A 12,462-nucleotide genomic window follows, 5' to 3' on the forward strand; every position below is an offset into this window, starting at 1 on the left:
TTTAAAGTGTATGGCTAAACAAAATCTCTACATAGATCTCTACAATGCATGCACCTTTTTTTTTTTTTTTTTTTAGTTAAAGAAAAAAAAGAGAATGTTGGGACTTTAAATGAGGCGGTGACCGGGTAAGGTCAGTTGCCTCCATCCCTATTTGAATAAAGCAATCAGGATGACTGGGGGTTGGGACTTTGAATGAAGCAGGCAGGTGTAAAACATTTAAATCTATTGGAAAATCAATGGTAAGTTGAATGAGGGTAATCATGAGTACACCAAGAAGACCAATATATTCCATTCAATGGATAAACTTACAGCAATAACAACTGACCACTAAAAATACAAATCACATATTACAAGTGATCATTAACTACTTAAAAACCGCCCTATAGCCGAATGACGGCTACAGGGCGGTTGTTTAACTCTGGGAGGCCGTCATATGACGTCCTCCCAGAATTCCACTCTCGCGTGCCCCCTGGGGCGGCACTCGAGAGCATCCGTGACCGCCGGGTCCACAGATCACGGTAAACGGCCGCTTATCGCGGCCGTTTACCACGTGATCGCTCCGTCAAATGACGGAGTGATCACTTGTAAACAAACCGGCGTCATGTTATCACGCCGGTTCCTCCCTCACCCTCTCTGTACCGATCGGTACAGCAGAGGGGGAAGAGATCGGTGTCAGCAGCGCTGTGGGCTGCATCTGCAGTGCCCACATCGCTGCTCACCGAAAATTAACCCCATCACACTCTGCTGCAACACTCTGCTGCAACACCCGCCAATACCCTGCAACACCCGCCAATACCCTGCAACGCCATACTCGGAGATACCCAGCCATAGTCGGAGATACCCAGCCATAGTCGAAGATACCCAGCCATAGTCGGAGATACCCAGCCATAGTCGGAGATACCCTGCAATACCCAGCCATAGACATCCCCCCCCCCCTCCAGCCGCCCTCCGGTGCTTCTACCGACTCGCCAATACGATCAAAGCCAGAATCTTTTTTTTCTATTTATTTTTTATTTTTATTTTTTTCAGGCTTCCCAGCTTAGAGGTGAGATGCGGGGTCTTACTGACCACATATCTCACTGTAAAGAGGACCTGTCATGCCATATTCCTATTACAAGGGATGTTTACATTCCTTGTAATAGGAATAAAAGTGATCAAAAAAAATTATTTTTGGGGAAAAAAAATGTCAAACTAAAATAAAGTAAAATGAACAATAAAATATATATTTTTTTTAAAGCGCCCCTGTCCCCATGTGCTCGCATGCAGAAGCGAACGCATACGCAAGTCCCGCCCACATATGAAAACGGTGTTCAAACCACACATGTGAGGTATCGCTGCGAACGCTAGAGCGAGGGCAATAATTCTAGCCCCAGATCTCTAACTCAAAACATATAACCAGTAAAAAAAAAATTAAATCATCGCCTATGGGGATTTTTAAGTAGCGACATTTGGCGCCATTCCACGAGCGTGTGCAATTTTGAAGAGTGACATGTTAGGTATCTATTTACTAAGCGTAACTTCATCTTTCACATTATGCAAAAATTGGGCTAACTTTACTGTGATTTTTTTTTTTTTAAGCACAAAACTTTTCCAAAAAAAAGCATTCGAAAAATTGCTGCGCAAATACCGTGCGAGATAAAAAGTTGCAACGACCACCATTGTATTCTCCAGGGTGTTTGCTAAAAAAACATATATAATGTTTTGGGATTCTATGTAATTTTCTAGCAAATAAATGATGATTTTTACATGTAGGAGAGAAATGTCAGAATTGTCCTGGGTGCTCCAGAACGCCTGATGGTGCTCCCTGCGTGTTGGGCCTCTGTAGGTGGCCACACTGTGTAAAAGTCTCACACATGTGGTATCGCCGTACTCGGGAGTAATAGCAGAATGTGTTTTGGGGTGTAATTTGTGGTATGCATATGCTGTGTGTGAGAAATAAACTGATAATATGACAATTTTGTGGGGAAAAAAAAAAAAAAAAAGTAAAAAAAATTCTTGATTTTGCAAAGAATTGTGGGAAAAATGACAACTCAAAAAAGATCATCATGCCTCTTACTAAATACCTTGGAATGTCTTCTTTCCAAAAAGGGGTCATTTGGGGGGTATTTGTACTTTTCTGGCATGTTAGGGTCTCAAGAATTCAAATAGGCCGTCAGTACTTCAGGTGTGATCAATTTGCAGATATTGGCACCATAGCTTGTGGACTCTATAACTTTCACAAAGACCAAATAATATCCACCAATTTGTACTTATTTTTACCAAAGATATGCAGTAGTATAAATTTTGGCCAAAATTTATGAAGAAAAAATTACTAATCTGCTAAATTTTATAACAGAAACAAAGAAAAATTATTTTTTTTTCCAGAATTTTCTGTATTTTTTCTTATAGCACAAAAAATAAAAAACCCAGCGGTGATTAAATACCACCAAAAGAAAGCTCTATTTGTGTAAAAAAAAAGGACAAAAATTTCATATAGGTCCAGTGTTGCATGACTGAGTAATTGTCATTCAAAATGTGAGAGCACCGAAAGCTGAAAATTGGTCTGGTTATTAAGGGTGTTTAAGTGCCCAGTGGTCAAGTGGTTAAGTAAAACATAGTTGGCATAAAACATGGCATATAGTAGCTCTATGCATTTCGTGGATTCATCCACTCTACAGGAGCATGCACGTGGAAAACTGAATGCTGTAGTTCAATAATAATAACAAGAATATCTGTAAGGTCTGACCCTGTCACAGAAAGCAGAGATTAAAATAAAGTAATTATAAGTAATATTGGCTAGGATAAACCCCCCCAAAACCACTCTCAAAAGTACTTACATTATCTGTATCTACGCAGTAGCAATGTGCCAAAATGAATCAGAATAACCCCATAGGGGTATCACTGGTGGGAGCTGAGGTGGTTAAGGCAGACCAGGACTGGACAAAGATGGTTTCCAAGAAAAAACATACACTTACTAGTTCGCAGGTTCACAAGGTGGTGGTGCCCATCAGGGGTTGAGATGTCCTACGGTGTGCTGGTGCTGAGGTGCAGGCTCCGCTGGCAGTCCTTCGGCTGTGGAGATGTTTAATCCCAGTTTAGTGGCTATTCCGGTGTCCATAGTGTGGGAAGCTCCACGCTAACCACCCTGGAACGTGGAAGTGGAAGTGACGCCAGCAGTGCTCAGCGGACATCCAGACACGAAAGGAAGAACGTACAGGCTACGCGACCGGGGCTCACAGCTCCTTCTACTGGCCGCTAAACCAGGATTAAACATCTCCACAGCCGAAGGACTGCCAGTGGAGCCTGCACCTAAGCACCAGCACACCCTAGGACATCTCAACCCCTGATAGGCAATGCCACCTTGGGAACCTGCGAACTACTAAGTGTATGTATTACACTAACATGTAATTATATGACAGAACCATTAGAGTTGGTGCCTTCAAATCCCCTGTTCTTCCTTTTACAGTATAGTAAGTGAGCGTTGTTACCATGGGAAAGAAAGTGTGTTAAGGGCAGGATGATCAGGAGAAAATAAAGTAGTAAAGTTAAAAAAAAAAAAAAAATTATTGCAGCCACAACATCTAAGGACAATATTACATTTTTGTTCTTGGGTACATCAGACCATTCAGTGTCCACTGTAGCCAGTCTGTGGCTTTTATAATTTCAGGATTGTTGGAACAATGAAAACATTTTTTTTTTAATTGGATGCTAAGCATTGCCATCTTTCCTTCTAAAGGACTTCTTCTGAATGAATAAAGTTTTTCATTTATTTTTTTACATCCATGTTCATCAGTCATAAGGTGGCAGTTCAGAATGTTTCCTTCGACTAATAAGTGTAAAAGCTAAGTTCAGCTTTAAAATCTCAAAGTAAGCTGCCCCCAAATTAGTCTTTATTTTGGTATTCCACCACAGGCAACAAATGGGTTGCACTCAGTATCTTGCACATACATATAAATACTAATTACAGTTTCTCTTACAAGAACACCGATTCCCTAAGTGACTCTGAAGAACTTGTATAAGAAAAAAAAAAAAAAAAAGAGAAAGAAAAAGTACATTTATTTTTAGCTGGAAGAGATTTTAATTATCTTTCTAAAGCACAAGTTCTTGCCTAGTTTTAAAGGCATACATACAGCAAGTTAGAGCAATTACAGACTGCAATGAAATCTCCAGCTGGTTACCTTTTAGGCTTTTAATGGTACACTTACACGATTAGCTTTTTCTAAGGATGTGTGATGTATATCCAACAATGCACCAATTCTAGAACTTGCAACAGAATACATCACAGAAAAATTTAAAAGCAGCACTTAAGGCACAGCAATATCTCGGTTTCACTTTAGTGCAAAAGCCATGAGATCTCATACAAAATGCTTTACTCAAGTGCATTTGTACACATTATATGTATGTTCAATATATTTGAGGAAGAGAATGTAAAATCCCTTTACCCACTGTGACCACAAAGATAGACTACAGACTGGTTATTATAAATTATGCTTTCAATTAGCAAACCCCTTTGAAAGAAAAGTAATGTACTTATAGTATTCAAAGCTTAAAGTAGTTCTAAAGCCTGAAGGTTATTTACCTATTCTATGCATGAAGGTAAAGATAAAAAAACCTTCAGTATGCAGCTCCCCCCACAGCCTCCCCAACACTTGCCTTATGGGCACAGAAAACAGGGCTCGGGAGCGTGTGCCCCCATAGCAAGCCACTTGCTATGGGGGGACTCCAAAAAAAAGGAGCACCAGCAGGGTATCTGGGAAAAAGATCAGGGCTCCTCTGTGCTAAACCTTTGCACAGGGCAAGTATAACATGTTTGCTAAAAAAAATAAAATAAAAAATAAAATCTTTAACATCACTAACTGTATATTGCTCATACTTAAAGCGTATTCACACTTTTGCATCTATATAGGGATAATACCTACTTCACATTTGCAACATATAAAACAGAAAAGTCAGTGCTACTACCCATACACCACATGTGGGTGTGGGAAAATGAGGGAAAAAAATGATCCACACTCCAGTTGTTGCTCTTAAAATGTCTTTGTTTTATTGAATAACCACAGTGAACAAAACACAGATTAAGTCAGTTGATGCGTTTCAGCCTATAAGGCTTTAGTCATAACCCAAAACGCGTCAACTGACTTAATCTGCGTTTTGTTCACTGTGGCTATTCAATAAAATGAAGCAATTTTAAGAGCAACAACTGGAGTGTGGATAATTTTTTTCCACATTTGCAACATATCCCCATTTACAAAGCATACCGGTAACTTAAAAACAAAAATTTAAATTGCAGCTTACTTTTTTCTTTTAGATGCTCTTCTCTGGAACTGCCAGCAAGGAAAAAAAAATCTACTTAGTTCTATGTTCTTTGTTATGAAGGGGGTGAGAAGCCATGTTTGTACTGTGCAGATGGATATCATTTTATTACTTGTACTAGATTTGAACACAGTTGGTCTTAAAAAAAATAAAAATTAAAAAAAGGTTAAAAGGTTTAGGAGCTAGAATTCTCTGTTGCATATTAACCAGTTCAGCTCTTTGGACGTACTATGTACGTCCAAAGAGTGAACCTTTCATCACAAGCTGATGATGGCTGCAGTAGCAGCCATCAGCCTGTGTGGGTTTTGTAGACCCGGCGACAAATTTTACTGTAAAAGAGTAAATATATTTTTAAGATTTGCTTACAACTGTAACTCTATTCTCATTTTCATCAAGAAGCATTTATCAGTTGTCCTCCCACATTTCCTGTAGCAACAATCCCAGTAACAGTTTATACTACTCCATAAACAGATTACTACTGGCAAAATAGAAGTGTGGAATTAGGAACTCCGGCCAACCACCCCCATTTTTTTTTTGGCCTCGCTTACCTGATGGGTGGTGCCATCTGCACCTTTCAGATACTCACCCATCCAGTGGCTCCAGCGCTGTCCCGCTAAGATGCTCCAATACCACAAAACAAAACAGCGCACCAACCTAGTGCATTATCCTAAAAACATAGCTTTATGATTATAAATAGTGCTAAGCATTATACTCCCAAAATGACAGTTGCATTAGACCTCAGCACAATCCAGTCTACAGTGCATCATAGCGTGTGGCAGGAGAACTAAAGATCCATCCGGCTAACAAGTTTTGAGGGATAACCTTTTCCTCAGAGTCCACCAAGCTGCTCTCTACACCATATTTGTGGTGCAGATCATGAAAACAGGGAGGAAGCCAAGTTTGTGCTGTGCACTTTCCTTTCTCTTTCTACTTCCTGTATAACCAACCCAAATCACACTTCCATGGCAGGTGTCGATGTGCAGTGACTAAACAAATATATAGTGCTAAAATTTTTCGAGAGACAAAAAGGAGCCTGATGTAAGCGTTTAAGAAATGGCTCCCCACCTTATTGCTTGACAAAACCAGGAACCCACTGGTTATATGTATACTTAAACAAATTGGTTCTCAATATAAAATCTTTTAGTAGTTCACTTAACAGATGTGCCGTTCCAGTTGCCATCTACTATTATGAGCATTGAAATATTTCTCAAATTGTGTATAATGCTAAGGACTGATGAAGATTGGTGGTCTCGCCAGCTGCCCCATGACACAGTATGTTCCCACTGGGGGTGTCATGCGGAAGGCAGTCTCACCAACTCAATAACATTTGGTTCTAGCCTTCTAGAAGGTGGATGGCTTACTTATTATGTACATTTAATCACTCTTGCTTTATAAGTCTGTTTCGATATAAGAAATGCCTGCAAAATGGGCAATGTCACAAAAAAAAAAAAAATTTCACTTGTGTATTAACACTATTGAAAATCAAAAAAAAAAAAAAAAAAAACCTGAAATAAAGAAATGGCTCCCCTAATTCATGCCACAATTAGGGGTTCTCAGTTTACTAACAAAATAAGTTTAATGAGGTAAACTGCTGCTCTACAGCAATGCCTGTATACAAACAGAATTACTGACAGGTAAGCTTGTGCCCTCTGTATTCAACTGGTTTAATTTTCAATCCTGATTATAGATTGAATATGCTGGAACTAAAACCGCACAAACATGTTGGAATGCCAGTCAGTAAATCAAAAAGTTTGTTGGGATTAGAAAAAAAATAAAAACAAGGATACGGTCATTACCCTTGAAGAGTGGACGCCCAGTATACATTTCTGCCATGATACAGCCAACAGACCATATGTCCACTATAAAAAAAAGAATAAAAGAAAAAAGTTAGTTGAACAATGCAGTACATTCATTATGAATGCATTTTTTTCATTGCAAATAAAGAGGGTAGGAAACAAAGCATAACTATACAAAATAAATAAGAAAATTATATATGAATAATGTACATATACACATTTAGTAGGCCAAATCAGGAAAAAGTCAATGAACCTACCAAAACATGGACTATATGAAAAACATCTCAGGCATCAAGAGGAAATTAATTCAAGCATGGCAAGATCACATACATTTTATGAAGATGGCACTATTGGTAGTCATATCCAGAACTTCATCGCTGCAACCATTGCCAAAACAATTATGGTCTAATTCAAACAGAAAGTCACCAAATTGCCTGGGAAAACACACAGATCCATCTTCCTGCATTGCAGAAAGACAGGATCTCTGTGCGATTCCCCCGTCAGAATGGAGATCTACCTTCTTTACTATGGCAGATTCCCGTTCCGTCACTGCGGGGAACGATCGCAGGTGGCTGGCGGACAGGACCCGCTAATTAGCTCCCCTGCTGGCCAATCCACACGCGCCCACAAATCACTGTGTATGAGCTGACGTACAGCTGCAGCGATTCACGCAGTCAAGCAGGAGGCAGTATCTGAAACTTTAGTTTAAACCCCCTATAACTGCGGCAGTTGGTCAGCAAGCAGTTAAACCATAACTATTTCAGCCACCAAAAAAATAGAAAATGGATAAAGGAATATCCTTGATGACTTAAAAGGGCATCAAGGTGATGATGCCCTTGACTTCAATGAGGACCTTGACTTCAACTGTTATGACGTTAAAGCCAGAGACTGAGGAACAGGTAGGAGAACCAATTTCACTGGATCCAGACACTGAAGATCTAGGAAGTCTGTCTGCCCACTCCTTGGATGTAGAGGACAGATGACCTCTGGTTTTACCTTGATAATTGAAATAGACCAACGCAGTGGCATTGTCAGACAGGATTTTGGTCAAGGGACCTTGCAGCCAATAAGTCCAGTGTTGAAGAGATATTTCCCTGTATTTTAGGATGTTGATGGGAACACAGGCACCCTACAAAGACCCCTGCACCAAGAGGGCATCTAGGACAGGCTGGAATCTGTCATAAAACAGCTTTCCAATTCTTTGGTAGAAAAGGTCTCCTGACTCCATTGTCCAAGTCCGTTTTTTCCACACAGCCAGAATGTCGAGTTGCAACAGTCTGGAGTGAAAAATGGCAGTATTGTACTGTCCTGAAGTTGGCTACCATTAGGCCAAAGGCTCTTATGCAGGCATGAAATAAGGGCTGGCTATGGGATCAAAACATCTGAGCACATGAGTAGAGGGACAGGAGCATTCCTGATGTCCAAAGAGGCCATATCTGGTAAAAGGGAGGTAAATTATCGACTTCAGCCGATTCAATGCAGAACTTTTGGACTTGCAGGAACAAATGCAGTTTTCAGATGCAGAATGGGCTGAATGCCTTCATTTACTTCTGGAACGGGTTTGTTTGACAGCCTGGAATTGTTTCTTTCCAGAACTGGGGTATCAACCTTCTATGAAAGAACTGGAGATTCATCAATCTTAGTGGGAAAATTCGAAAGCATGAAGCAGGGGAGGCAGTATTTGAAACTTTAGTTTAAACCCCCTAAAACTGTTGCTCTGGACCCCAAATTCTGAGATTTTTGGGCACCAGATGGCCTGATAGACAGCCCCCTATATGTCTATGACAAGTGAGGGCACTTCTTCCTTGGAAAGAGGGCTTGTAGATCTAGGTCTTCCGATGGAAATGTGCTCTAGGCCTTTGAGCTTGAGGCCAGGGAGCACTAAAAAGGAACTTTTCGTAGTCTTGGGATCTGACAATCTACCTGCTGGAACGTGATCCTCCTTTTTCCAGTGAATTCCTTGATGAACTAAGCACTCTTCCTCAATCAGCATCTTCTCAAGGTGCTTCTTGCAAGTATCGCAAATTCATCCACACAGTAGTGTAAAGCCAAAGCTCCAGGTGGTTCATAAAGGGATCCATCAAAATAGAGCCAGGGTCCTGGTCTATGTGCTTAGTCTGGACAGCAAGGGCCTGGCAAGGGGCTATCATTACAACAGCAGTTTGCATGGTGGGACCTGCCAGAAAGCATAGGGCCTTAAAGCGGTTGTAAAATACTTTAAATTACACCCTGCAAGGTAAAGGCATAATGTGCTAGTATACAGATGCATACTAGCACATTATGTTAAACTCACCTTAAAATGAAGCCCTCCTGAGCCGAGATCTCAGAGCTGCAGCGGGCTCCCATATTCCACCGTGTTGCTTCTGGGTTTGCAGACTCCAGCTCTGACTGGCCAGAGCCTTGAGGACGTCACTCTCACGCATGTAAGCGAGAGCCACCGATTACAGCTCAGGCTGGCCGTTCCTTCACAGCGCATGCGCCAGTGATGTCACTGGCTACATGTAACATAAATATCTCCTATACGATGCCTGTTTAGGAGATATTTACACTACCTATAGTTAAGCCTTATTATAGGCTTGCCTATAAGTAAAAGTAATGTGTAGAACTTTACTCCCTCTTTTAAGAGCATCAACCTGTCCACTGGGTCCTTGAAAAAAAAAAAAAAAAAAAGAATGATCTTGCATGGAAATTGTTAATATAATAATATTCCTTGCAGGGAGACTGTGCCCATTCTGCAAAGGTTAACAGCTTTTGTCCAGGGGAGAGGAGAAAAATTGCCTACCTGAGCCTCTGCTTCCCTGGCATACGACACTCCCCCCACAATCTGCTGGTGAACTCTCCCTCAGCGTCCAGAGAAAGGCTATGGACCTTGCTCTGGTCTTGTTGACGTCAGGACCCTATACCATGGGGGTACAGGCGAAAGATCGGGTAAATACATTTCCTTTGATTGTCCCCTTAGTTAAAAATCAGCAATTAACCCCAGTGCAGGCACAGCCCCACTCCAAGGAATAATTATTTTATTGAGTTGGCCTTAAAGCAAGAGATGGCTGCGTCCATGACACAGACACAGGGTGTTCTTCACCCTAGAAAAAAAAAAAAAAAAGTCAGCAGCTACAGTATTTGTATTTTAATAACTGGACATTTGTACCTGTCTAGGTACAGCATCTAGTGCGGTCCTCAACTGAACCGGCTTTTCACTGGTGTTCAGCCCCAGCATGTTAACTCTGGGAAGCCAGCTGTGACTGCTTGTGGCTTCAAAGCTGGCTTCCCACTGCGTATCTGAAAGCCGTGCAGCACTTTGTAAATGATCCCGTAGCCTTCTGGGGCCTGTGATGTGTCCCAGAAGGATCCAATCCCGTGAAGAGCAGGTACCTGCCTCATCCTGAAAAAATAAAGTGACAACATTTTGAGGAAGGGGGGGGGGGGAAATCAGGAGGCGGACAAGTGTAACATCTTTTGGGTGAAGTTATGCTTTAAGGAGCCCCCTCCTCAATTGGATACTGATGGTCAAAGCATTAGAGGCAAAAGTTTCTCAGCGTGAGGCTAGTTACCATACAAAACAGGCTTGAAGAGCGAGTGTACAGGTAAGGTTTCTGCAGGTATAGGCATTGCGAGGGAACTCAGGCAGGAGACAAAAGCATTTTGATGTAGGCTGCTCCAAGTTAAGGAATGTGCTTATCACATAGAAAAAACAAAAAACAAATGGCAATATGCTTAAGCATTTGAGTGCCCAAATCAACATTACAGGCCAACCCAGTTTCTTTTTTTTCTTTGTGTCATTTTTACTTAAAGTGATTGTAAAGGCAGAAGGTTTTATCTATATCTTAATGCAGTCTATGCATTAAGATAAAAAGCCTTGTGTGCAGCAGCCCCCTAATACTTACCTGAGCCCCATCCAGATCCAGCGATGTTGTAGGAGTGTCTCGGCTGTCCGGGACTCCCCCCCCCCCCCATTGGCTGAGACAGCAGCGCAGCGCCGCGCCATTGGCTCCCGCTGCTGTCAATGTCAGTCAGCCAATGAGGAAAAAAGGGGGCGGGCCGCGGCTCTGTGTCTGAAGGGACACAGGTAGCTGTGGCTCAGTTCAGGTGCCCCCATAGAAAGCTTGCTGGGAGGGGGCACTGAACAGGAGGGAGGGGCCAGGCGCACCGAAGAGGGACCCAAATAGAGGAGGATATGGGCTGTTCTGTGTAAAACCACTGTACAGAGTAGGCAAGTAAAAAAAAAAAAAAAAGTTATGTTAAAAATAGAAAAAAAAAAAAAAGATTTTAGTATCACTTTAAGACAAAAGGAACATGTCATAATGAATGCTGCCATCGTTGTAAAGATTTGTGGCCATGAAAACAAATGTAATGCAAGGGCTCATGCACACTGCAGCTCAAAAAAAAAGAAAAAAAAAGAAAGCTGCTTTCACATTAGCATTTGAGCTTTTATTTCAGCTTGTTTGTTTGCATGTTTTTATTGAGCTTCTTTGAGCTTCATTGAGCATAAGTTTTTTTTTCACAAATCCTCCCCTCAGCTAATTTTTTTCAAAAATGTGGGCGTTTGAGCTTCTTCGCGTGTTTTTGGGCTCAAAAGCGCCTCTCAAAAACGTGAGTTTGGTGGCGTTTCTTTTTTTTTACCAGAATTTTATTGAAAACTTTTAATAAAGTAAGAAAGGTATCAAACGGTACAGAAACAAAGTGTAACCATAAAGTAATAATACATCTTGTACAAAAGGTGGTGTTTTTTTCTGCCTGTAAGAGCATGTGCCTGTAAAAGCCTGAAAAATCAATGTGCATTAAACACATGGGCTAACATCAAGGGGAGTTTCTAGACAGAAAAAAAAACGAGAGCTCAAAAGCAAGTAGGAGCAGCTTGTTTGAGCTGCACTGTGCACGAGCCCTAAAAGTGTACAAAAAGGTATAAAACAAAGAAAAAACACACAAGATAACATGAAGGCTGACCCTTTAATAAGCTAGAGGTAGCCGTAAAGCGAACAGACTGACCGAGCCATGTAGGAGTCCAGACAGGTAGGCCCAAGAGCTGATCATATTATATTATTGAAGCAGCTGCAAAAAAGCCCTTAAGGACCCTGAGCCTCCATCAAACTCCCTCCAAGTCGCCACACCAAGGGCTAATGAGCATACATAGGGAGAAGGCCTCACTTACTTGGCAGAACATAATATTAGGTCAGTATGTCAGTCTGTTGCACTAGAAATGGCACGTTAAACCACAACACAGTAACCAGGTAACAATACATGACTAGGAGAACACTTGAGGACTATATTGTTACCGTAATCGCCGACATCAGTTGGCATGTCTGAAAAGAAATGAAAAATATGAACTTTTACAGGCTGCTAAAGAAACAAAAATAAATGAACCTGACTCTGGTAT

General features: G+C 41.2%; 1 protein-coding gene across 2 annotated transcripts in view; it reads right to left on the minus strand.

Moving 5' to 3' along the window:
* MAPK12 (mitogen-activated protein kinase 12) overlaps window positions 1-12,462 on the minus strand; it is a 143,120-nt gene that overhangs the window by 16,153 nt on the left and 114,505 nt on the right. Inside the window, exons 8-9 of one of the 2 annotated variants that reach the window (XM_077471066.1) lie at window positions 12,362-12,388; window positions 7,080-7,151 (exon numbers count right to left, since the gene is read on the minus strand). In XM_077471066.1, coding sequence (XP_077327192.1) covers window positions 7,080-7,151; window positions 12,362-12,388 — 99 coding nt within the window. The remainder of the gene's footprint in view (window positions 1-7,079; window positions 7,152-12,361; window positions 12,389-12,462) is intronic. The other variant, XM_077471067.1, reaches the window with a different exon arrangement.

The sequence above is a fragment of the Lithobates pipiens genome, unplaced genomic scaffold, assembly GCF_037356315.1.
Source record: "Lithobates pipiens isolate NorthernLeopardFrog02 unplaced genomic scaffold, aLitPip1_a1.2 Scaffold_8, whole genome shotgun sequence".
Taxonomy (NCBI): Eukaryota; Metazoa; Chordata; class Amphibia; order Anura; family Ranidae; genus Lithobates; species Lithobates pipiens.